Raw genomic sequence first — 26,912 nt, 5'->3', positions numbered from 1 at the left:
TTTGACATGATCTTGAAACATCTACTTTGTATCTATTTAGGATTTACAATAACTTCCAAGAAGATGTTTTCAAATAGAAGTTGTAAAGATGATCAGCTCCATAACAATGTGAGAAATAAAAAGTTGTTTGTTAGAAAGAGGTCAATGCACTTCATTGTTACAAGCTGTGCAGCTTGTATATCACAGAATTAAAGTGAAACTTCAAATACAGGAACCACAGCTTAGTTTTTAAGTAGTGTAAACATCTGATAATGCCACATATCTAGTACAAATAGACCACAATGAATGAAAAGAAATCCATAAAAAAAAGACAGATGGTATCACACAGTACTTTCTACATAATGTGGGTTAGAAGTGTGCAGTGTGTGTTGCTTTTCTTACTTAAAAGAATAATTTGTAATAGATACAGAAAATACGAGAACAGCAAAAGCCCCTAAACTCATTTGTTTGAAGACACACAAGCAAGATTTGCATTAAGCTCTAATTCCTCTCCATCACTACCAGAAGACTTCCCGGCCCAGTGTTTGCTTAGTGAACGCCGTCATGTGCTGGTTTTGCCAGGGGTTGGTTGACAGGAAAAGTATGAATTTTATATGGGTGTTCTTGGGTGAAAAGGAATCCAAAACTTGGTATTTATCATTACTGGTACTAAAGGTTGGAATCTGAGGAACGTAATACAGTAACACAAATAACTGAGAGAATTTAGTTGGGCCCAAGATCCCATACCTGCTGCTGTAGGGGTTTTGACACATGACCAATATGTTTAGGTCTGCTGTTTAAGCCACTAATTGGATGACTTGAAATGGCATGTACTGTACTTTAACTGATTGCTTCAGCTTAATACACTTTTATTGAAGCTTAAGCTATGGGTTTTAAAGCAGTTGTAAGTGCAATATTTTTTTAAATAGGGGATATGGGAAACAAACTACTCAACACTGGTTGCCTTCACTCAAACTCCGTTACAGGACATGAACTGGAAAATTGAATCTTCAGATCTCCAATCCATTCTTTTTGTCTTTTGGGGCTTGGCTATTTTAATTATCGACAGTGTGTTTACATACTGTCTTTCTGCCAATACACCCCTATTGAGGACATTTTAGTGAAGCTTCTGACAGCTCCAAAGCAGGTCTTCATAAAAAAACATTTAAAATCTAGATTTAAGACCATTTAAAGTAGTGGTGCACAACTCAGGTTATGGAGGGCTGGTGCCGCTCCTGGTTTTTGTTCTAACCATACCCTAAATTAGTTAATTGGACCAATTAAGCTTCTAATAAGGTCCAATAATACTTTAGGGGGCAGTTGGAATGAAAACCTGCAGGGACACCAACCCTCCAGGACCGAGTTGCGCACCACTGGTTTGCACAGTAGAGTCCTGGATCGCATTGGTTTCGGGTCGGAACGTTAACTTTTTTCCGGTTCAGGTGCACGTCAAAAAATGTAATTTTCGGGTCAGGCTCAGGTCTGAATTTTAATCACCAAAATTTTTTTCGGTCCTTTCAGCGTACTCGCCTGTAACCTTTTCCCAAATAACATATTAGAAGGTAAATGTACCACTATTTCCAGTCCTAAAGCAGGAGGCGAATATGGAGGAGTCAGCTTGTTTGATAAGTCGAAAGATTCAGCACGCCTGCTTTGTAATATTAAACATGCCTTTGGATGAGGTGAATCAAGGGTTTATATCATGTAGTTTGTAATAGTTTGAGAGGTCAATCAGAAGTGTGGAATTATTTTGGAATCATAGCGAATGAAAATAATGAACATGTGACTGGATTCGTTACTTGTAAAACCTGTTATGTTTTTTGTGAATGACAGCCACAAAATTGGTACATCATCTCTGCGAAAGCACAGGTGTAGCTCCCTTTCAACTGGTGGCATGAAAGGAATAGACAGATATTTTATAGTAAAGTAAGTAGAGATAGTTAATATGTTACAATGTTAAAATATATCCAGACCACTAGAGAAAGCTACCACACTGTATAGCCTATAAACTCAATCTGGACAATGGTAGATATATCTGTGTGTGAATGTGAGAGTGTGAGAGAGTCACTCGACACAGGCAGCAGGTAAAGGACAAACACTTGCGTACGGTGTCCATATTAGGACATCTTGGTACATCAAGCAAAAAGGAGTCATGATGTGCTCTCTCCTCTGTAACTCTCTCCTCCTCTGAAACTCCCTCCTTCATCTTCCCTCCTCTGAAACTCCCTCCTTCATCCTCCCTCCTCTCTCCTTTGAAACTCCCTCCTCCCTCCATCATGCTCCACGCTCCCTCATCCCTCCCACATCATTTTTGCTGGTCTGAAAAGATCAGCCAATAAAGAACCGTTTCCAACTTTTATGTGTTTTCATTGGTTAGATTAAATGCCAGTCATATTACCCGGTAGACCAGCTACTTAATTGAATGGGGCATAGCTAAGTAAACACATTCAACATTTGAGAGCTGAAAATAATGAAAATGAAAATAATAATAATAATAATAATAATAATATATCTAAAGCCAAATAATTATCATTTTCCTGAGGTAATGATTGCAATTGTACATTCCTATGCAAGCAAAGCAAGCCCCAAAAAGCATGTTAAAAAATACACACTCGTTTAAAAAATATGCTCCTTAAAAGTACACATGTATACATGTATACAAAGTATACATATGCTGATTCTTTTACTTAAATACAATTATTTTACTTAAGCACGATAACATTTTTTTTAATTGAACCTACTAATTTTATATGTATATTTCTAGTACGTTCAATTACATTTTTTTTTATCTTTATCGTGTTTAAGTAAAAAAATCAGTATATATGTATGTGTGTGTATATATATATATATATATATATATATATATAGTGAAATGATTGCACCTCACACAGGTTCGTGCCCCTTTAAATTACGACCCAGCACAGAGAAATTGAGTTTTCAGCGCGGTTGTGCTACTTTTAATTAAACACCAAACAAAATAAACACAAAGTCAAAACAAAACCTAACTCCGGTTGGAGAGCTTACTAAACAGGTATTTTCCCTGACTAACTTGCAGGACGACTAAGCCGTTTACCTGGCACCACAGCACTTACTTCACTCTGGCTACTCGGAGACAGAGCACCTCTTCTGCCTCCTTCTACTCAGCAGCCTTGAGCAGACTGACTGCTCCTCTTAAATACCCTGCACCTGGCTCTAATTTACAATAATAGCCAGGTGCAGGGGATCATTAATAATAAAACAATTAACAAAAACTAATTGACTAAAAAGCAAAACAAATACAAAAAGGTGCCATTTTTTCCTTCAGGGAGGTTTTAATCCACTCCCTGCTGTCTCATACAACACACTGCCTCACAATATATATACACTACCGGTCAAAAGTTTTAGAACACCTCCATTTTTCCAGTTTTTATTGAAATTTACGCAGTTTAATGTCTCAATGTACTCTGAAATTAAAGCACAGAACAAATAAACAATTGGAGATAAAAAAGAAATCATGGAATCGTTTTGTTTAACAAAATTTAATCTAAATTAAAGTAGCCACCTTTTGCAGATATAACAGCCGAATACACTCGTGGCATTCTTTCTACAATGGAAATCAAATATTGTTCGGAAAGTTCTTCCCAACACTGTTGCAGAAGTTCCCACAAATGTGTTGCACTTGTAGGTTGCTTCTGTCCAGTTCATCCCAAACCAGCTCGATGGGGTTTAAGTCTGGAGACTGTGCTGGCCATTCCATGATTTGGAGCCTACCGTCTTGTTCTTTTCTTCTAAGGTAGTTCTGACATAGCCAGGAGGTATGTTTTGGGTCATTATCTTGCTCTAGGATGAACCCCTGACCAACTAGGCGTATACCAGAGGGTATTGCATGGCGCTGCAAAATGCTGTGGTAGCAGTTTTGGTTCAGGGTGCCACTCACTCTGTCAAGTCGCCGACTCTGGATCAAGCAAAAGAGCCCCAGACCATCACGCTTCCTCCTCCATGTTTGACAGTTGGTGTCACACACCGAGGAACCATCCTTTCGCCTACTCGACGGCGTACAAAAACCCTGCGTGATGAACTGAAGATTTCAAATTTTGATTCATCGGTCCATAAAACCTTCTTCCAGTCTTCAGTAGTCCACTGGCGGTGCTTTATGGCCCAGGCAAGCCTCTTTTTCTTATTTTGCCATCTTAGCAATGGCTTTCTTACTGCCACTCGACCTGTCAAACATGCAGCTCGAAGTCCTCTTCACAGTTGAAACTGAGACTTGCTTACTTCGACCAGTGTTAAGCTGTGCTTGAAACTGTTGTCCTGTGAGCCGCCTATCACGCAAGCTGTTGACTCTCAGAAACTTGTCTTCTGATTCTGTTGTGGCTTTGGGTCTGCCAGACCTCTTCCTGTCAGAGTTTCCTCCAGTTTCCAAGTGCCTTTTGATGGTGTAGGAAACTGTACTCACTGACACCTTGGCTTTCTTTGCAATTTCTCTAAAGGAAAGACCTACACTTTTAAGGGTTATAATGGTCTGTCTGTCTTCCTTTGTTAATTGCCTTTTTCTCGCCATTATGAGAGCAATATACTACTTCCTGCAGTTCAATACTGTCCAAATAATGCTTAAGAGGGTGTAGTAACACAGTCTGTTCCAACACTGCTTTTATACAGACAGAGGGTTTGTAAGTAATCAACAAAAGTTGGGACACCTGTAGGAATTGTTAGCATCAACTTTCAAGGCTTAATTTACTTCCATTGCTGCAGAACAGCTGTAAGTTGTTAACCCATTACTTGTTCCCTGAAAAAGGCCTTTTTGTATAACTCTGAAATGTACATTATTTTTCAGTTTTTGGTAACATAAACTTTTTTTTAAAACCTCTGGCAGTTTACCGCTTACCTTTGTAGCATTTCAGGTTATTCACTGGACTTGAACTGCTTAAATTTCAATAAAAACTGGAAAAATAGGGGTGTTCTAAAACTTTTGACCGATAGTATATATATATATATATATATATATATATATATATATATATATATATATATATATATGTATATGTATGTACAGTGCCTATAGAAAGTCTACAGCCCCTTGAAATTTTTTCACATTTTGTTGTGTCAGTACCTCAGAGTTTCATGCATTTAAATGAGGATTTTTTCCACTTATCTACACACCATACTCCACACTCTTAAGGGGAAAAAGTTATATATTAAAAATACAAAACTGAAAGATCATAATTGGATAAGTCTCCACCCCCCTGAGCTAATACTTGGTGGAAGCACCTTTGGCAGCAATTACAGCTGTGAGTCTGTTGGGATAGGTCTCTACCAACTTTGCACACCTAGATTTGGCAATATTTGACAATTCTTCTTTTTAAAACTGTTCAAGCTCTGTCAAGTTCCTTGGGGAGCGTTGATGGACAGCAATCTTCAAGTTATGCCACATATTTTCGATTGGTTTTAGGTTCGGGCCCTGACTGGGCCACTCAAGGACATTTACCTTTTTGTTCCTTAGCCACTCCAGTGTAGCTTTGGCTGTGTGCTTTGGGTATTTGTCATGCTGAAGGGTTAACTTCCGTCCCAGTTGCAGCTTTCTTGCAGAGGGCAGCAGGTTTTCCTCAAGGGCTTCTCTGTACTTTGCTCCATTCATTTTCCCTTCTGTCCTGACAAGTGCCCCAGTCCCTGCCGATGAAAAACATCCCCATAACATGATGCTGCCACCACCATGCTTCACAGTAGAGATGGTGTTCTTTGGGTGATGCGCTGTGTTGGGTTTGCGCCAAACATAACGCTTTGTATTTAGGCCAAAAAGTTCCATTTTAGTTTCGTCAGACCACAAAACTTTTTGCCACATGGCTACAGAATCTCCTGAGTGTTTTTTTGCATACTTCAAATGGGATTCAAGGTGGGCTTTATTGAGTAATGGCTTCCTTCTTGCCACCCTACCATATAGGCCAGATTTGTGGAGTGCTTGGTATATTGTTGTCACATGCACACTTTGACCAGTCTTGGTACATGAGCCTGTAGTTCTTGAAAAGTTGCCATTGGCCTCTTGGTAGCCTCTCTGATCAGTCTCCTTCTTGCTCGGTCATCCAGTTTGGAGGGACGGCCTGATCTAGGCAGGGTCTTGGTGGTGCCATACACCTTCCACTTCTTAATAATCATCTTGACTGTGCTCCAAGGGATATTCAAGGCCTTTGATATTTTTTTATACCCATCCCCTGATCTGTGCCTTTCAACAACTTTGTCACGTTCTTTTGAAAGCGCCTTGGTGCTCATGGTTGAGTCTTTGCTTTGCAAATGCACTACCCAGCAGAGGGAACCTACAGAAACTGCAGACTTTATCCTGAAATCATGTGAATCACTACAATTTAACACAGGTCTAGGCCACTTAACTTGGTGTGTGATTTTGAAGACGATTGGTTACACCTGAGCTAATTTAGGATTGCTATTACAAGGGGGGTGGACACTTATCCAACCAAGCTAGTTCAGTTTTTATTTTTAATTAATTTTCTACAAATTTCTAGAATATTTTTTTCACTTGGAAGTTGTGGGGTAGGATGTGTAGATAAATGAAAAAAAAAATATTTTAATGCATTTTAATTTCAGGCTATAAGGCAACAAAAGGTGAACATTTTGAAAGGGGGTGTAGACTTTCTATAGGCACTGTATATATATATGCTTTTGTGCAAAATAATAATAATAATAATAATTATTATTATTATTATTATTATTATTATTATTATTATTATTATTATTATTATTACTACTACTATTACTTTTTTCAGCTCTCAAACGTTGAATGCGCTTAGTTAGCTACGCCCCATTCAATTACGTAGCTGGTCTCCCGGGTAATATGTCTGGCATTTAATCTAACCAATGAAAACGCATAGAAGTTGGAAACGGTTCTTTATTGGCTGATCTTTTCAGACCAGCAAAAATGATGTGGGAGGGATGAGGGAGCGTGGAGCATGATGGAGGGAGGAGGGAATTTCAGAGGAGGGAGGAGGAATTTTCAGAGGAGGGATGAGGGAGTTTTAGAGGACAGAGGAGGGAGTTTCAGAGGAGGGAGGACGGAGTTTCAGAGGTGAAGGATGGAGGAGGGAGGAGGGAGATTCAGAGGAGGGAGGAGGGAGTTACAGAGGAGGGAGCACATAATGACTCCTTTTTGCCTGATGTATGAAGATGTCCTAATCTGGACACCGTACTTGCATGTTCAGGCCAGGTTAAAGCGTGTCGGGTCGGGTCACGGGTAAGAAGATGGTGCTGCAGCGGGTTGCGTGTTCAGGTCGGGTTCTGTAGTGGAGGGTGAAATTTTGTCCTGTATGCATAGTCTATTTCTTTAATCCAAGTTAATTTTCTCAGTGGTCCTCAGATTTTTTTTTACAGGACATCAGGACCTTCTGTAAAATTACAAACTCAGGCATCCTGTGTCTTTTTAGTCCAGTGTGTTAGAATTGATATATGCATGTGTGTTGAATTCACCTCAAACCAATACCAGCCTTTACAATAAACCATAACAGAATATTAAATTTGGTACGATCTGTCCTGAGAGTTTGCTGTTCAGTAAAATGCTACGATTGGGCATAACCAAATTGGGGAAGGGCGAAAATACAAAACATAATTGGCGATTCTTTAAAAATTGACACTTTGAATGAAGCATTTGAAGGTACGTATGATAATACATATTACTTAAGGGGTGAAACAGTTATTCAGTACGGTCAGTTTGGAAAAGAAGAACTGAAAAGGTGCTTTGTTCTTCCTCCATCTTCCAACATTATTTAGATCTGGTTCATTGTTTACAAATCATGCACAAAAGCGCCTTATCTGGCTGCAACATCGCATTTCATTTCGAGTTTACCGACTTTCCTTGATGAAAACTAGTCCACATCTGGTAGGTTACTTGATGTCCTCTGCTTTTGACCAACTCTGAGAACACCTGATTTTTAGTCCCATTCAAATCATGCTTAAGTCTTCAGTATCTGTTTTTCTATTCTATATTCAAGTTCATACCTTTGTTAATCATCAAAGAAATACAGTGGTGCTTGCCTTTGATGGTGGGAGTCTAGACCTCAACAGACCACAATATAAAATAAATATAAAACACAAAACTAAAAGATGTCTTTACACCATGGCAAGATTACAATAAATCAATAAAATACTAAAAACACCTAACCCTGCCCTTCCCATAACTATGCAGACTTAAGCAATGTTTGCTTGCTATACTGTGTTGAAAATCAGTGGTTACAAAAGGTCTGTCTGGCTTGGTTAGCAAATCATTTGTTTGGAATAAATGAAGATATTTGCGTTGTCACAACTTCCTTTAAGCATCACATTTCCAAATGAATACCGCAGTCTTGTGGTGGTGCTATATTCATTGCCTCACATAGCCCTCATCTTTTGAAAGGCCTCTTGATTACACATATCCAACTCTGGTTTAGATTAATAAATTATGAATGCACAGTTTTGATATGAGTGTTTGATGTTATGGGTGGTTTTAAGTTCCTAAAAATCCTGCAGATTCCACAGGGGTCTCTGTAAGGATGGCCTACTGTGTTAACTAACTGATCCAAATATTTTACTGCAGGCTCTATAAGCATATCATTGTTGAAAGAGAGAAAAAATCCATACTTTATTTTCCCTAGCCTACATCCATTTACCTGCCTAGCTGTGGTTTCAGCAGGTATCACTGGTGATTCATCAACAATCCCTGACCACCTCAATGTGGCTCGACAGTAGAGAAGATATACAGTGTACAGTATATGATGCATATATACATTTATTGTAATATATATGTTTCAATTTAATTGGCCTTTGCATAAATGTACATCTGAGGAAAGTTTTCTGTCCACAAGAAGCGGTAGTTATAGATAGAGACATGCACCACCTTCTAAATACAGTATACACAACACCTCCTTCCTGTTTTTATGCTCAATCACAACCACACTCTAACATAGGATTTATGAACTGTACATTTATAGGACTGTATATGTTTTGTGTAATGTAAAAACACCAAAAATACTACACAAATCTGTTTATATGTTACTGATATTAGTTACATAACACAGTCTACTTCAGTTGAAACATTTGCTTATTCTAAAAAAAAAAAGAGTTCCAAAAGCGCATCTATATTTGGTTAGATGAAAAAAGCAGCACTGGGGGAACAAAATATATGCACACATGAATAAATGTGTATGTTGTGGGGGTGGCAGGGATGTTTTAAGAAAATGTTTAAAATGTGGTCAGGTTAAATTGGTAAATTGATTACAAATTTAACCTGGCCATGTGTATTTAGGTAAAACACTTGCTGCTAGAATCAGTTCAGTCTCTGTCCTGGTCATGGCTAAGTTTGGGTAAATATTATAAACTCTTTGCCCCGCTTAAAGTGAAAGTAAAGTCTGTACTTTTCAAATTCAAGGAGTCTTTCTCTCATGTAATATTATCGATATGAAAGATTGTTAAAGGCAGTTTGATATAACCTATGTGGTGTGCAGAGTGAGTCATACAGTCAGGGGAGCACAGGGTATCCCACTGGTTAGGGGGGCAAAACTGTCAGGGGCTGTTTCTCCTCATTGCGCTACAGCGGACTCTAGTGGCCAAGCGCCTGGTGACCTCATGCGGACACCCTGCAGGGCTGGTCTTTGTCCTCCAAAGGCCGGTAGCTCGCTGATATCCACTCTCAAGTTCCTGGTTATGGGATCGGAGGACGCCCACCCAACCTTCAGTTAATACTGCATATAACAAATACAAAGTGTATTTTCTATTAAAAATTATTTTACAGGACATCCCTTGGGCAGTTGTATAAAGATTGCACCCAGGTTTTTCAAGTTCATCACAGTAACAGAAGGCTGCTTGGTTCTGTTGAAAATCATTCGTCCTAAAACAGAAATGAGTTGGAAATGTGGTCATAGTTTCCCGCCACCTACCCTTTGCTGATTTGTAAATAGAGGAGCAACTGCCTTGCCCACTGTTTTGTTTAAATATTGGGACTATTTTTGACATTGTTTTTCAAAGCAACACAAATATGTAGTAACTCCTCTAGTCCTTTCTTGTCTAGATTAGTATTACTCTATTTAGCAGTAGTTTTAAATAAGGGTATTGTATGGCAGCATACAATACACTAGTAAAGTGTTGTACACACCTTGGACTAGTTTTCATCAAGCAGCTATGCTACCTTGGCCTTGAATGTTCACTAGACCAGTGACTCCTGTGCCTTTAAGGATCTTCTGTGTTTCAAATCAGACGCTTCATCGCTGAAGATCCCCTCGATTGCTGACATCAGTGATGCTTTCACAGTGCTGCGTAAGTCTTTTCCAGCTAAGACATAAAGTGCAGGGTTGAGGCTGCTCTTCAGGTAAACCAGGTACAGGGAGAAATAAACCCCCTGGGCTGCCACCCTGTATACTTTGTCCTGAGTAGAGGAACTGTAAAGTGACATAAGGAAACGGAACGTGTGGTAGGGGACCCAGCAGGTGAGGAACACCACCATGGTAAAGGTGAGCACCTTAAACAACTTGGCATACTTCGCAGAGTAGCCCTGCTTTGCCTTTAGCAAGACCACCAAGTTGCAGGAGACGAAGAGCAGCAAGGGCATCAGGAACCCCAACACTGTTTCTGTGACAAAAAGCCCTATTGGAGACTTAGATTTTTCAAAACATTGGCCATTGATGATCTGGCTGGACAGCAGGTACGGGATGCTGAGGGACGAGGAGAGGCACCACAGGAACCCGCAGATGGTGGGGACAACCCAGGCAGGCCTGCGGAGACGATACCATACAGGGTGCAAGAGACAGAGGCATCGCTCCAGGCTGATGGCGGAGAGAAGGAAAGCCCCTGCATACAGGCCCAGCCCTCTCAGGAACATGATGATCTTACAGGTGATAGCTCCGAAGTGCCATTGGTAATAGGCAACCAGGTATGCAATGCCTAGTGGGATACGCATCACCAATACCAAGTCAGCAAAGGCCAGGTTCAGCACATACAGCCCAAAGCTATTCCTTCTGGTGCTGCGGAAACACAGCACCCAAATAACCAAGGCATTTAGAGGCAATCCAACCACGAATATCAGGGTGGCTATTATAATCTGTGCCACGCGCAAAGTCTCTGAAGGGGGCTGTGTGATGTTAGGGCTTGTGAAATTAGCTGGTATACTGAGTAATGAAGCATTGATAGCATCCCTGTCAAATCCTGCCATTGAAAGGATCCCTAAGAAAGGAAAAGGAAAAAAACTGAAGTCGAACATTTAGATTCAATGGTGCACAAGATCTAGAGCTTGAGAAAAGTGTATGCATTTATATACTGTTGTTAGGTACAGCTTAGGTACAGAGCGAGTTCTTCAGATATATAGGTGACTTTGTTCAGAAGCAATGATAACATTATAAAATGATGTCAGGTTGGAAAAACAAAACCAGTAGATTGCTTTTAAAACGGAAACTGATTCTGATGTCAAGGTGGATACAATTCATTTTAAATTCACCAAAAATGGAAACAGCAGTACTTAATTAATGGCAGGCTGTAATTTAACTTAAATCCAGTTCAATATTTTTTTTAAATTTTAAAATGCAATCAAACATAATCCGTGTTCAGATAATTTTATTTTGAATATATTTTGACAGGCTATACAATGCAAATAAAATCTTGAGGAAGATTTTCTTCCATGCAATTTAAAAAACTTCAAAATACTTTAGCAATGCAAATATTCTTGGTGTAACACCACATAAAAAGGAGATATCAACCAGTTTCTTACTTTACACTTGGAAACCCATTTAACACTGTACTTAAATTTAGAAATGCATCAGAATATAATAATACAAAAAATACTAATAAGACTAATTCTAATACTATGACTACGACTACTACGCCTACTTCTACTGCTACTGCTACTATTTATACTAATGCTATAAAAAATATAAATAAATAAATAAATAAATAATAAATAATGCTGCTACTACTACTAATAAACTAAGAAAGCAAGCCCAGTTAAATACTGCATAAATGACAGTACATACCTGTGCCACTGGTCAGTGGTATGTGCTGGTTGGGGTTCAATTTAAAGAAGAATGATTGGACTCTGGTGACTGCTTGCTGTCTTGTTCATAGTTTTTAAAGAGATTAGGTATAGCTCTCTGTGCTTCATTGACAGGAAAGAGAGGAAGTGGTTGTATTTCAACATACAAGTTCCCACACGAATGCTGATGAAATGACTTTCCAAAGAATATAGTGTAGAGGCTTTACCTGATAGTGTTTAATAAATGTATTTGATTGCTACCAGTTATGCACACATGTGCACACACACACACACACACACATACATACACCACAAAGTGAGGAGTAGAGAAAGTATGGGAAAGGGTAGTATGATAAAGCAGAATAAAATTAAAAATGGTTAAGCATTGTGTAAATGCATAGTTTTACCATGCAAAAAGCCATGAGTACCACTTCTTTTTTTAATTAAAGCCTGAAGAAGGCACTAGTTTGACTTACAGTTTCTTATAGTTGTACTTTTTAATTAAAGCTTGCACCTCACTGCAGTGCTATTGCTGCCTCCCTCTTGCTGATACAGAAGAGGAGAGCCAAATAACTTTTAACTCTTGCTTCAGGCAGAAGGTATTCAGTTGCACGATGGTTGAGTGAATGAGGAAAGGCCTCCCTTCCCTCAGGCTTTTCTGAGCATGTTCCGCAGCTCGCATTGCCATGGTAGCAGGTATTGTTTTGACAGGAACATCAAAAATGTTGCACCATGAAATGTTTCTACATGAATTTGTTTTGTTTTACTTAAGCAGTCATTTAAACAAACTCATTATGCTGGGGTGACCTATGTGTTAGGTATTAGTACAGCAAAACTCTTGCTGTGTTATTCAATGGCAAACACGCAGCAAAGTATAGGAAAGCAAAGTACATAATTCACAAGGTATATTAAAGATTAAAGAGTAAGTAGCTTCAAATGTCATTTGATTTTTTCCATTGTTTGGTGTTTGCAATCATTCTGAGTTAAGTTTCTTCAATAATGAGTTATTACCATTTTCCCTCAATCAGCTTTTAAGTTGAGCTAGGGTTAGGGCTAGTGATTTGAATGGAACGAGGAAGGCTGTTCAATTCAGACAAGCTGAAAGCCAGGTAAAATCAGATACAAAGAAAAATGTTAATAAATCAGGATTACTGGAAAAACAGAACAGATAAACACTCAAGGCAATTGCTGTACAAGATGGATCTACTCTTTCCAGCGGTGTTAAAGTGCTACAGAACCCCCTGTTGTTTACAACAAACATGTGGCTTTACTTTTGCTGTATTTCGTGTTGTCCATATCACAGTCATTTTTTCAAACTTATTCACGATAGTTTTTTTTCCACTTTTACTCAGGAATGTCCACAAGGCAAGAGATTTTTTCTTCTAAACATGGCAGTGTATCCTCCTGCAGCAGTGCTGGTGGTCTGATTGAAATGAGTGGCATACTGTGAGAACAGAAAACCAGCATTGTTGCAGGAGGGAGTGTGATCTGTATATATGTTAATTAAAATAAAATAATTTATTTCTTAGCAGATGCCCTTATCCAGGGCGACTTACAAGATATCACATTATTTTTACATACAATTACCCATTTATACAGTTGGGTTTTTACTGGAGCAATCTAGGTAAAGTACCTTGCTCAAGGGTACAGCAGCAGTGTCCCCACCGGGGACTGAACCCACAACCCTCCGGTCAAGAGTCCAGAGCCCTAACCACTACTCCACACTGCTGCCCATGTTCTCCTGGTGAACGCTGAGTAAATGTTTTAGAAATGTAGTGCCCGGATGATTCAAGAGTCGACAATATGTACAACTCGGGACGCAGAAAAGGCAATGTAATGCATTTCTTGTGTTCTGTATTAAAGTAACACTTTCCACAGACTGCTGTTAAAATGTCAACACTATGTTCAACACAAAAGGGTACATATGACTTAAAGACACTTGTGGAAATGCTTAGAGCACATTTTTATGATCGTGAAATTTTTCATGTTTCATGTTTATGATTAGGTATGTGTTGGTTCAGCTGAATCAATCATTCAGCTTGGCATCAGGTAGCTGTGGCTTTGGACCCTATGAGGTGTTTATCCAAACTGTACCATGACATGCTATTGCAGAGAGATTCTACTCGTTATATTATTACAGTGATCTCTGGCTAAGAGAACACCCCTCGGGAAGCAAGGGAAGTGTTCTTATAGCCGTAGTGTTCTCAAAGAGTTAGCCACCAGACACAATATGAATCAATAAATAAATATGTTTTACTTGTCATGACGCACGTGCATCAACATATGAAATGAACTGAATAAGTAAAAGCAAAACAATAGGCAAGTGTATGTAAATAAACTACAATAAAGCAACAGACAAACTCCTGTTAATAAAACTAAAGCAAAACAACACGGTCAAATCGCTATGTACTATGAAATTGTCTGGCGAGTGTGTTTCAGTCTGTCATGATGGCAGAGGCAAAAATAATGGCCGTTACTTAGGTTTAAACAGTTTGGGGGACGTGGAGCTGGGGGCCGTGGAGCTGGGGGCCTCTAATTTCCTGTCAATTAGTACCTATTTTTTTATTTAGCCCTGATCACTTGCGCCTTCGCTGTCTAGTGTTTCGTTTTCCTCCTCCACCTTTCATACATGCCTTTGCATCGGTCGTCTCTGGGGGGGGCAAGTGAGTCTCACTTCCCCAACCTCAGGGCTAGGTATCCGCCTCCCTTACCTTCAGGGGGGTTCTCACCATGTGAGTCAGAGTGGACCCCCGGCCATACTGTACTTTTGCAGCTCCTGCATTTATCTTAACCTCACCTTGTGAGGCTCTGTTATATATCCTCCCTGTCTTTCAGGATGTGGCTGCTTTCAGTGCTTGAGTCCCATACTAACCTCCATGCTTTGTCCTTATTTCAGATCCCAGGCAGCGTTAAGTCTCAGCCAATCAGGGGGTTAACGAGCGCCCCTTTACAGAAGTCTCAGATGCTGGGTACCTTCTCTCCTTTATACCTCCTTTCGTGTTCTGGTCTACCAGGACTGACTTTCTCTCCTGAGGGGTGGCTCCTCGAGTCATAACCTTCGTATGTGTTTTCGGTCGCTGGGTCCTCTGCCCCTGGGATGTGTCTGCATCATTGCCCTCAGTCAGCGACCACTTTCTATCCTAATTTCCAAGTCCGGGCCCGTCAGTCTGCTACTAGAGTCAGGGCTTTAGTATCTGGAGATTTGAATGGGTTTGCAACACAGGGAGGTGCTTTGGGGCATATGGATCTAACAGGTTGTGAGCTCACGTAAAAGAGACAGGAGTTATAAAGGAGAATGTTTTAAAAGCAGGCACCAAGCAGCTCTTGTAGTAGTCTAGATATTCAATAAAAAGCTACTTTCAGAAACAAACTTGAAAAACCACAGATGAATAATGTTTTCATTTTGAGTTTTGGAAGTGGAAGTAATAGATAGATATCACAGCGTGTCAGAGCGGGATTACTGTGTGGATGTAACTAATTCTTAATGAGGGACAAGGTGCCCAGGCACGTCTGTGAAGGAATGAATCAACCAGCATGGAAGCACACTGGCAACCTTTGTTAACATTAGAGACACAGAAAATGAAGAGGAAGAAACCCCCTTACATACACCTTTCTATTATCAATTTATTTTTTCTTTGGGAGTGAAATCTTATTTTCTGTTTTTTTATAGCCTAAGCCAGTTGCTTCAGACACAAGCACTTCCATTTAGCTGGTAGATTTTGAGAACTCAGTATGTAACTCATGTAACTTAGTATATCTATATAGGGGTTATAAAAAGCATTTGTTTTGAAATTGTGAAAGGTAGCAGAATAGACATGCACAAAACAGAAGTAGGGAAGTCTGATGTAGTTTCACTTCAGCCAGGGTGGTTTTGTCACCCAGGGCTACTCTTGCAACAAACCAACATGCAACATAGATGTTTATATGTAGGGGTAATATACTTATATTTGCACTGAGCTACCCCTGTGGTTTTGGCAAAATAGATTTACCTTGCTTGATATCGGTTTACATTTTTCATTTAGATGTCTTGTGTACAAAAACAAATGCTTAACTTATCTTGATAGCATCTTCAGAGGTGCTAATGCAACAACAGAACCAACTTTCAAGCAGAAACAGAAGTCAATTTATAAACGTTAATTTAAAACAAAATAGTTTAAATACTGGGGAACTAAGTGCTACATAAATGCAAAGTGAGTACTCTGACTATTTTTGTTGTGGACAGGCCAATTAACATTGTGTAATAAGTAGAAATAAATGTTTACTATCAGACCTGTATATCTTTGGTACAAATGTACCTTGATTCTGCAGCTGCACCACTAACCAGAGTTGAGTTCAAGTGCATTTAAATGCAAATGTATACCTGTAAAGCTTACAAATGCAAATCCTAATCCAAATGCATGCACTCCCGTTCCATCTAAATACTAACGCAAATGCAACTAAGACTTTACAAAATACATGCACAATAGATTTATACAAACAGATATAACACAATCCATAGTTTAAATTTATCTTGCAAAATGTTTATTGAACTACAGAAAAGTACCGTTACAGATCACACCAAACCACTGATAAACATCAAAGCTTTGAAGTTGCTGTCAGACAGCCTTGTCCTCTCAGGGTGAAAGACCTTGCCAGCAGTAGAGAACATCCTCTTGACAGGAGCAGAGAAATATGCAGGTAGTGCTGAGCAAGCTAGGGAAATCAGTGCTGGTTGCCTTTCCAGAATACAAGAGGATCTTGATTGTAGGGTATGCAGGGTTCTTTTAGGTTGGTTTTTACTTCTTGAAGGGGAATACGCCGCTTCTTATGCAGAGGGGAAGAAGACATCTACCTGGGGATGGCCTTGTGAATCTACGGTGAAGGTGCTGGCCAGGGTGAGGAGGTCCTCCTTGAGGCATGGATCTAGAACAGCTGCTCTCTGATAAGTGGTCCTGTCCTCATACTTTGATAGGCGCTTTGCAATGGAACTCATGAGCCCAATCACAAGTTTGTTGTACTCTGATGGGAAACTGAGGTGTCTCTTGATCCCACTGTTAAAGGGGACGACAAAACTAGCTGTGACAACTTGGTCTCCCTCTATGCTGTCTGTAACTTCCTTAAAGGGAGTCATAATGCTGATAAAATCATTGGGAACAAGTCTGTCTCTAGCAGTGAGGGTAGTTGTATCTAGGGAGTCAAGCTTTTCCTTGCCAATGCTCAGTACACTTCTCACCATCTTGATCTGACTATTCCAATGTGCAACAGTGGCAGACTGGGCCTTGGGCTGGTCTTCCAGGAGGTCAGTGGCTGTTGTAAACTTCTGGATGTGGGATACAATGGATGAGACTTTGACCAGGACGTTGGTGATCTGTGTTGTAAGGTTCATCTTCTTTACAATAAAATAGTCTGGACAAAGATTGTTGAAACTAACAAAGTCTTTATTGTGGAAACAACAGAGAACAAAATAGTTTTGAATACAGCAACAAGTTGTCTCTTTAGTGGTTTCAGAGTAGATATTTAATTTCTGAGCACTCCTAGGGCATCAGAGATGGCATGTCTGAGCTGGCATCAGTGTAGATGTTTCGTTTCTGAGTCACAGCAACATACAGAATATATATGCACCAGCTTTACAACCACATTTCAAGAAAATCACCCAAAATCATAAACCCCACTTTTCTCCTATCTCAGCTCTTTCAAAAAGAAACACATATGAATTGCTTCACAGCTCCCCATGTCGCCTCTTTACTACCTCCTAGCAATCAGCCAAGAATGCATTGCTTATCTCTCCATTCTATACTGAGGAACTAGGAAACAGTGAAACAGTGTCTGCCATTCGTAACCCTACATTAGGTAGTTTTAAACACTTTTTAACAAATGTACATAACTTCTCATATTGAAAATGGGCCAGTTCACACTACAGCATAAAACATTGAAAAATATACCCACATGTCGCAACACGTTTTCAGTTAATGCAAATTATTTTGCTTTGCTGTAACATTAACCTTAGCTTGAAATGGAAAAACAGGCAAGTCTGCATAACCAATGGCCACATGACCAGCATTCACACCCATTCACCCCCCTTTTACACACATAACCCAAATGTATGGCCTGTGATGCATTCCAGGACATGTGCTGAATTCATACTGATTAAAACTAGCAATATGCATGCCTTGTCTAAGAGTTTCAATGTTCTCTCATTTCTTGCCATTTAAAAGGCACATATAAAAATGTATATAAAACCTTACAGTGTTGATGACTTGAGTCCATCCCTAGCAACAAGTTGAAGTGAATGTGCAAAATAATGCTTGTATTGAGGCAGGTATTCCAAGGGACTGTCATCTGACACACTGTCACCATCTCCTGACACACTGTCACCATCAAGGTCACTTTCACTGGTGTCCTGAGATGCTTGGGGTTGTGGCTGGAACCATGTTGGAATTTCTTGATTGCATTTTAATTTAAATGCAGATGCACTTGCACTTGAACCCAACTCTGCCACAAACCATTCACAGTGAGGAATGAATTGCCCTCCTTGCAGTACATCAGGATTTGGGTGGTGCCATTGAGTCACTGCATCTGAACAAGAGGAATGACAATTTAGGGTTGGAACAATAATCAGTTAGAGTCATATTACCTATACTAAAGATAAATCCTGCTCTCTGATTGACTGGCATGGTATAGGTAAATGCCAGTCACATATAGCAATTTTAGCATACCTCCTGAACCACTGTCAACAGCATGCTGTCACGTCCCACAATCCTTTTCTAATTTTAGATTTAACTGATAGACACTGATAAAACCCTGAGAATAAAACTCTGAGTTCCTTAATCTCCCCTTCTCTGATGCAGTTTACTGTATTTTATTACATTAGCGGTGCATTGTTCTGTTCACTCAGTCAGTTACCCTGGTATTCTCCATTTGGTTTTCTGGAACAGAGTGGATTCATTTAATTTGTATTTTGTAATAAACTGTTGAGAGATATGTATGTGACCACCACACGGTCTTGAGATTGTGACTGATGTCTGCAGAAGTGTGTTTATCTTGAACGTATTATAAAGTGATTTCAGTGATTATCCTGCTTTAACAGACTCCCTGAGCAGAACACTCCCTTTAATAACATCTCTGTGATGCTGCCAGACACTGTGACAGTACTGTGCAGGTCTGTATTCAGCATGCTAGCTCACCATTTTAAACAGATTACTTGTACTTAAATGATAAGATCTTTATAATGTATTTTATCATTTACATTTTCATCACCTGTTATCCTCTTCAACACTTTATTTTTACTACATGATAGAATAAACTCCCAGTGCGGTAATACTGACCTCAGGGGTAGCTAACAGTAAAAGGACACAGATACTCCTTCAAGTTACAAGCTAAGGGATCCCAGCTACAATACTTTCTAATGTGCAGAGAGATGAAAGCTTATTAAACTTTCGGTGCTGGGGCCCTCAATGGTTTTTATAAGACGCTGTGTTTAAATTCTAGTTCTATTAAACATGTACATTGTAAAGCACAGGTAAGTAAAAACATCACAACGTGTGGGACGATCCAGCATGGTTTACAGTATCTGGAGATTAGAATGGATTTTGCAACAGTGGAGGGTGCTTGGGGGCATATGGATCCAACATGTTGTAAGCTCACCTAAACGAGACAGGAGTTATAAAGGATAATATTTTAAAAGCTGCAAGCAGCTCTTGCAGTAGTCTTGAGATATTCAAGGAAAAAAAGCTACTTTCAGGAAGGAACTTGAAAAACCACAGAAAGAAATGTAGCCACACAATTTAAAAAAAGAATCATGTTTAAAAAAGAATCTATATATACCTTGAATCTCATCGTTCTTCCAAAATACAGTGACACAGATAAGTCAAGTAAATCCACAAATTAAGACGACACCGGAACCGTGTTGGTAGACAATAATCGTAACGTTTCGCAAGCTGTACCGCCAGCTTCTACAGAGGTACATTGAAGCTTTTAACATATCATATGGGAAAGAATGAGCAAAGAGATGCCGAGTTTAGCGAATGTTGCTACATTCGTAATTTTGTAACACCAACTGTTGAAACATGTTGAAACATTTGTTACCATTTCATGTCATTTGTGTCCGAAGCAGTACATAACTGTAAAACTTAAAAAAAAACAAAAAAAACAAAAGCTATATAGGCTATAAAGCGAAAGAAATTCATTTCTACAACTTTTGTTTGCCCTGGGCTGCCGCTGTGGTTTTGGCAAAGTAGCTTTGCCTTGCTTGATACAGTATTTGTTTAAATCTCTATAATCATTTAACACCCCCACAATTCTCCATTCAGCGGTTATGTGCACAAAAACAGATTATTTGCTTATCTTGATAGCATACTAATATAGCATCAGAACCAACTTGCAAGCAGAAAAAGAAGTTAATTTATAAATGTTAATTTAAAAACATAGTTTAAATACGGGAGCACTAAGTGCTACATAAATGCAAAGTCAGTACTCTATGACTGTTCTCTTTGTTGTTGGACGTGTCAATTAACATTGTGTAATAAGTAGAAATAAAGGTTTGCTGTGAGCCCTGTATATCATTGGCACAAATGCACCTTGAATCTGCAGCTGCACCACAAACTGCTAAGAGTGAGGAATGAGTTGCCCTCCTTGCAGTGCATCTGGATTTGGGTGGTGCCATTGAGTCACTGCATCTGCACCAGAGGAATGACAATTTAGGTTTGGAACAATAATCAGATAGTCATATTATCTATAATGGAGAGAAATCCTGCTCTCTGATTGGCTGACAGGGGATATGTAAATGTCAAACATGTATACTGTAGCAATTTGAGCATATCTCTAGAACTATTGTCAGCAGCCTGCTGTCTATAATCTATAATCAAAATGACATGACAATGACATGAATACATAAACATTTGAACAGAATGGGCTTCATTTACAAAGTCTAAGCGCTGGCACAAATATGCAGTGCACTTACCGCAGACTGTCTTCGCGCATTTGGCACAGCTATCAACAGTAACCCAGCCAATTTAGAAAACCAGTTAAAACCAGTATTTAAGGTACAGTAAACTCAAGTTAGTTTACCTAAGTTCAAGAACACTGAGCTAAAGCTTGGGTGGGGTGTGAGCTTCATTCTACTCACATTATTTTTCAACATCATTTTGCAACTTCTTATTTTATCCTTTTTTGTCCTTTCTTTCATTTACATTTTCATCACCTGTTATCCTCTTCAACACTTTATTTTTACTGCATGATAGAATAAACTCCCAGTGCAGTAATACTGACCTCAGGGGTAACTAACAGTAAAAGGACACAGATACTCCTTCAAGTTACAAGCTAAGGGATCCCAGCTACAATACTTTCTAATGTGCAGAGAGATTAAAGCTTATTAGACTGCCAGGGCTGAGGCTTCTGTCCCCTCAGTGGTTATTATAAGATGCTGTGTTTAAATTCAAATTTTATTAAACATGTTAATGGGGTTCATGTACAGTTTGTATCTGACCAGAAGCCTTTAAAAAATAAGGCTCAGACACCATACCACAGGTTAATACTGCTTTAGTTCCACCAGCAAACAGAAATGCTCCAAATACGATTCAGAACAGTTCCGGAATGAGTGTTTCCATATCTGTGAATCAAAAAGAATATTGCTGCTCTAGAAAGAGTGCAAAAAAGAGCGACCAGAAGTATCCCGGGTTTAAAAGGCATGTCGTAAGCAGACAGGCTAAAAGAATTGAATCTATTCAGTCTTGAACAAACACTACCCGGTGATCTGATTCAAGCATTCAAAATTCTAATTGACAATGTCGACCCAGGGGACTTTTTCAACCTGAAAAAAGGAACAAGGACCAGGGGTCACAAAAGGGGATTAAATAAAGGGGCATTCAGACCAGAAAATAGGACACACTTTTTTATACAGAGAATTGTGAGGGTCTGGAAACAACTCCCCAGTAATGTTATTGCTAAATAAACAAATAATAATAATAATATGTACAGTCTGTCAACAAAGAAAGTGTTAAAGGGAATTACTCTAATGTTTTGAGAATCTGCACAGCCCTAATGGTTTGCTTGTTTTGACTGCACACTCATTTCAGGATAATGCAATAACTGCAGGGATTCTGGAAGCACTTTAACACCATAATTTCCTAGCACTGGGCTAATCTTTTTTCTATCAAATCCATAAAAAAAAAACCTGCACTGAAAAATCTGTACAACATTGCCCCCTTGAGGAAGCTGCAACTTTAACATGTTGATGTGTACAGGAAGTGACAGAGAGTGTATCTGCATGTTTTTATTTAGTATTATTTATTTATATTTAGTTTAGAAAATCTACTTTTTTTAAAATAATTTCGTAGTTGCCAATTAATTTTACCCAGTTTTTCTCCCAATTTGAAATGTCCAATTGTATTTAGGCTCCGTTCACCACTACCAGCCCTGCACTGACTTGGGAGTGGCGAAGACAAACACACGCTGTCCTCCAAAGCGTGTGCCGTCAGCCGACCGCTTCTTTTCACTGTGCAGGCCCGCTATGCAGCCAACCCAGACCTACAGCGTCAGAGGACAACGCAGCTCTGGGCAGCTTACAGGCAAGCCCACAGGTGCCCGGCCGTCTATAGGGGTCGCCTGGCTGACCTAAACCCTCCCCCCGGGCGGCACTCAGCCAATTGTGCTCTGCCCCCTGGGATCTCCTGTCCATGGTCGGCTGTGGAATAGCCTGGACTCGAACCGGCGATGTCCAGGCTATAGGGCGCATCCTGCACTCCATGAGGAGCACCTTTACTGGATGCATCACTCGGGAGCCTCTCCAAAATCTACTTTTTGATTAAAATGAAAAGAGGGAAGATGAAAGAAGAATGTACTCCCAACCCCTGATATTTAAAACATCCACAGTCTCTATATGGAGTATTACACCCCAATCTGCCGTGAATTCTTCCCTGCCAGTGATCCAAACTATCTTCAGCCACTGAAAGCCTGGACTTCCACCTGGTCTGACTGGACACTGGATTCCCTGCTGGATTCCACTTCTGAAGGTATTTCCCAGACACTGCATTCATATTTTTTACTAGCTGTGCATTTGTTATAAGTAATCCACAAGCATTGATATAATTTCAAGAAGATCTCAACACTGTGTTCTTTAAGTACAAACTGAAAACCTTTAATAAAGTTGAAGAAGAGTGTGATGAAACAGCAGAGCATATCAAGGCAAGCTAACTAGATCCAAACAAACTCTAAAGTATTATTTTTCTTGATCGAGGTACAAACCAAGCAAACACAGAGGCAGATAAACAAGGAGTTTGAGAAAGAAAAAGGCCAGGATAGCTCCACTGAGGGAAGACAATAAAATAGAAGATTACAGCTATTACAAAATTCATCCCTCTCAAACACAATCAGTGATAGGACATGAGATGAAACCTAAGGACATCATATTGCTGCAAGTAGTCATAGTTTAACGGTGTATGACATGTTCTTATCCTTAATGCACATTGACTAGCATACTGAGGCAACAAATATCAATTAAAAACATATACTATTTTCTATGGTGGAATATTCATTTTTAACTTTACCTTCCAAAAATGTGTTTCTTCAATAGAGAGGTCCAAGACATTTTTTTTTCCTGAAGGGCCTTCCTGCGATCGATCAACCAATTGAATATCTGCATTAGTCCAATCATACGTTAGCTGGGTGAGACATAAACTGTGTCTGTTTCAGTTGCAGGTACTGACAGTAAGTTTAACCAATAGGAGAGTCAAATATCTGCGCAGTTTTACACAGCTGTCCAATCATGGCTGTTTTTGTGCTGCACTCTGGGGCCAGGAGGAAGTAAGTCTGTCCATATGTAACTGGTCAGCTGTGGATGTGTCACCGGGACTCGAGGGGTCCCGGGAGGAAGAATTTTGCTTACCATTATCTCCTGTACTATTCGTACTTCACACTCCGACACAATTTAAAATTGTCGGAGTCGGGGAGCCTAAAAGGCCCTGAATGACACAATCAGAGTGAAAATATATTCACTATCACATGCAGTACTTGTACAACAGACAATGTTTGATGCTCTGTTTTTTTAATGTAATCTATGGGGGAAATGCAGGTGTCAAACTACGTTGAAAAAAACAAATAGCCTATCCACAAATGTACGCAGAGGCATAATTTATTTTGAGACATTTTTTATTTTTTTTTTATTTTGAGGTTTTATAACCTGCTTTTCCCCCACTGTATGAAGACAACCACAGCTATATTTTCCCCCAAAAAAACCAGTGCCACAAAGTATATTATCTACTACTAGTTATTTTACAAAATGTAAAAGCAGTAGATATGTTTAAGGAAGTAAATATATCATAGTTGAAAAAAAGAAGGTACACCGGTAATGGTTGTGTGCAACTGCAAACAAAAAACCTAACAATATGACCAGGGTTACCGATGCAGCGCCAAATGAGCAAACTTTTAATATGTATTGCATTGTGGTTCTTTATTTTAATGTAGTTTAGCATTAAAATTCTCAAACGTGATGAAATGTGATTCATGCATGTCAGTGTAGTGTAGCAATACTGCAATATTAAAACTTTTTGTTTTGTTGTGCCCCCTGATAAATATACTTGGTGTGTAACTTAATGCTTGAATGTAATTTAAGGGCGGCTACTTTTTACTTCTGATACTTGAGTACTTTTAAGATATGATACTTTTGTACTTTTACTCAAGTAGTTTTCTAGACGGACACTTTGACTTTTACTTAATTACATTTTTTTCCAAGTAACAGTTACTCAAGTAACACGTTTGAATACTTTTTTCCACACCTGTATGTATAAGTCACGGGAAGGCAGTGTTTAAGATAAGAACCCATGCAGTAGTCAGTGTGCCCGCAAACAGCCAAGTAAGATCAATTTATGCCCATACCCAAATTACTTTGAGGACCACTGTGCTAGAGTATATGTTAAGTATAAAGCTGCACATCTTTTCTGTTGTTTTCTTTAAAAGTGGAATCTTTAATAATGTATTCATTTGATTTTCTTGTTTGTTTCAGAACTACAAAGGCACAAGAGAAGGTGTGTAAGATCTGGCCTGTCTTCATATTCTGTATTTTATTGAATGCAACCACAGAGCAGCACTAACTCCTGAATATTATTCCTCACGGAAACATTGCCGGGAGGTTGTGAACAGCACTGAATGGGCTTTTGATGTGGTAAAAGGTTACATTGATCTATTTATGAGAGAATGTGCATTGATGGTTTATGAAAAAAAAAACTTGCAGAAAATGTACCACTCGCAATAGCATCATGTTTCATGTTTTCTTTTAAAAACAGGTAGATAATTTATGACTATGTGCTTTTATGTTTCAGGGGCAGACCCTTCTGTTAACAATGTGCTGTTTTTAATATAAAGACTCTTTATATAAGACTTTATTACACTTTACATATCTACAAGGCATTTACCCCCCATACTAAGTTTATACCAATCTTTTTCTAAAAAGAATATTCGGAAACTTCAGATACATAAGCCTTTCTTACAGTTTCTTGCTAGGTATGTAACTTGGGTAAATGCTTTGTAATAATGACCCAGTGTATTTACTGTTTTGATGAACACTTTTTTTCATTGCATTTATGTGTAAAATTGATATTTAAAACGAATGATAATAAAAAACAAATAATGTTGACAGCAAAACCTGCAGTACAAAGATGGGGGTAGCAATGCTCATGCCAATATATACTGACTTTCTGGAAGTACCAATGGCGTTACTAAGACAAGGAATGTCAGTCCTATTAGTCTTGTTAGAAAGAAGCAGAGATCACATACTTTCACAAGGGATTTGGTTGGAGTAACAAAAAACATATATTACTGACATACATTCCCTATCAGTAATCTGAAAAGCTAGATGTAAAAATGTAAGTTTGACATACAGACAGAAATGTTCTTAACAAGACGTACTTCCTATTTAATAAATTTAATTTGTGCTTGCTCTGTCTCGCTGCAAAAAAATCGGATTAAAATTTTATTTTTTGTAACCAGTGTTGTCCACCCCTTTCTCAGTGCGAGTGACAATAGCAATGTTTTTTTTTTTTTTTTTTTTTTTTCAAATCATAAATCACAATAAGGCCCTCCAGGATGTGTTCTGTTAGATATTTCAAACGTGGGCTAAGTAACAGGTGGCCTTTTGTGGCAGTGTGCCCCGCCCATGTGTGTGTTATGTGTTGTGTTGCGTGTTAATGTTAGTGTATAGGTATTGGTGCACTGGCTATAAATGGGTGATTTAAAATATATAGTTGTATTTAGGCACGGGAATTGCATAATCACTTCACGTGCAGATAAAGTATGTAATAGTATGTGAGCACGGGATTGCACAAATTAATTCACGTGCTGGGATTCAAGTGAATAATTAATTAGTAATTGAATCCTGGCACAACAATATATATATATAGATGCACGTTTTACTCACTCAGGGTTGTGTGTTCGGTGAGTGGAGAATGGGTGTGGAGAGGAGAATTAATTAAAAGGATAAATAAAATAAATAATACAATTGCTATTTTGTTCTGGAAGGACCAGCACGATACTTGTTTGTCTGTTAGGTAACTGTTTGTTTAGTGTTAGTCTGTTTTGTTTGTCTATTTATTTTGGCCTCAAGTGCCATGTGCTGTTCTGTTCAACCTTTTATTTTCTGTGTGTTAATAAAACACTGACCGCAGCAGTGTCTCAGTATCGCCCACAGTTGCTGTGTGTTTTGGTTTCATTTCCTGGCCTGACATCACCCCTACAGCCAGCCTGTTCACAACTATTCATGCAAGTTATCCACTAAGGACCTTGTCAACAGAAAAGCCCTTTGGGGCTCTTTATTTCAGTCTAATTCCCATGCTTGTTAACCGGTACTTTTATTAGTACACCATCAAAGTGTTTTTTGCAAAAATAAGGTGGTCCAAGATTGGTATTAATTGGAGTCATAATCATGTACATTCTATAACGCTTAAAAGTACTGGAACGCATTTTACCTTGAGATAAAAAAAGGGCAGAAACCATC

The 26,912-nt window shown here is 39.0% G+C and overlaps 1 protein-coding gene across 2 annotated transcripts; it reads right to left on the bottom strand.

Moving 5' to 3' along the window:
• Positions 1-8,704: 8,704 nt before the first annotated feature.
• LOC117406923 (C3a anaphylatoxin chemotactic receptor) lies at positions 8,705-12,040 on the bottom strand. Of its 2 annotated transcripts, XR_004544998.3 has the most exons (3): positions 11,952-12,040; positions 10,085-11,148; positions 8,705-9,674 (listed from the first exon to the last, which is right to left on the bottom strand). XR_004544998.3 is itself a non-coding variant. In XM_034011339.3 (2 exons), the coding sequence occupies exon 2, from the start codon at positions 11,135-11,137 to the stop codon at positions 10,136-10,138; it is 1,002 nt and encodes a 333-aa protein (XP_033867230.1). In that variant the 5' UTR covers positions 11,138-11,148; positions 11,952-12,040; the 3' UTR covers positions 8,705-10,135. The 2 variants fall into 2 exon arrangements, 1 of the variants encoding a protein (XP_033867230.1); XM_034011339.3 differs by having other exon boundaries at positions 8,705-11,148.
• Between the last annotated feature and the right edge of the window lie 14,872 nt (positions 12,041-26,912).

This window comes from Acipenser ruthenus, chromosome 8, assembly GCF_902713425.1.
Source record: "Acipenser ruthenus chromosome 8, fAciRut3.2 maternal haplotype, whole genome shotgun sequence".
NCBI classification, from domain to species: Eukaryota; Metazoa; Chordata; class Actinopteri; order Acipenseriformes; family Acipenseridae; genus Acipenser; species Acipenser ruthenus.
This window is presented reverse-complemented; position numbering and strand designations above follow the sequence as displayed.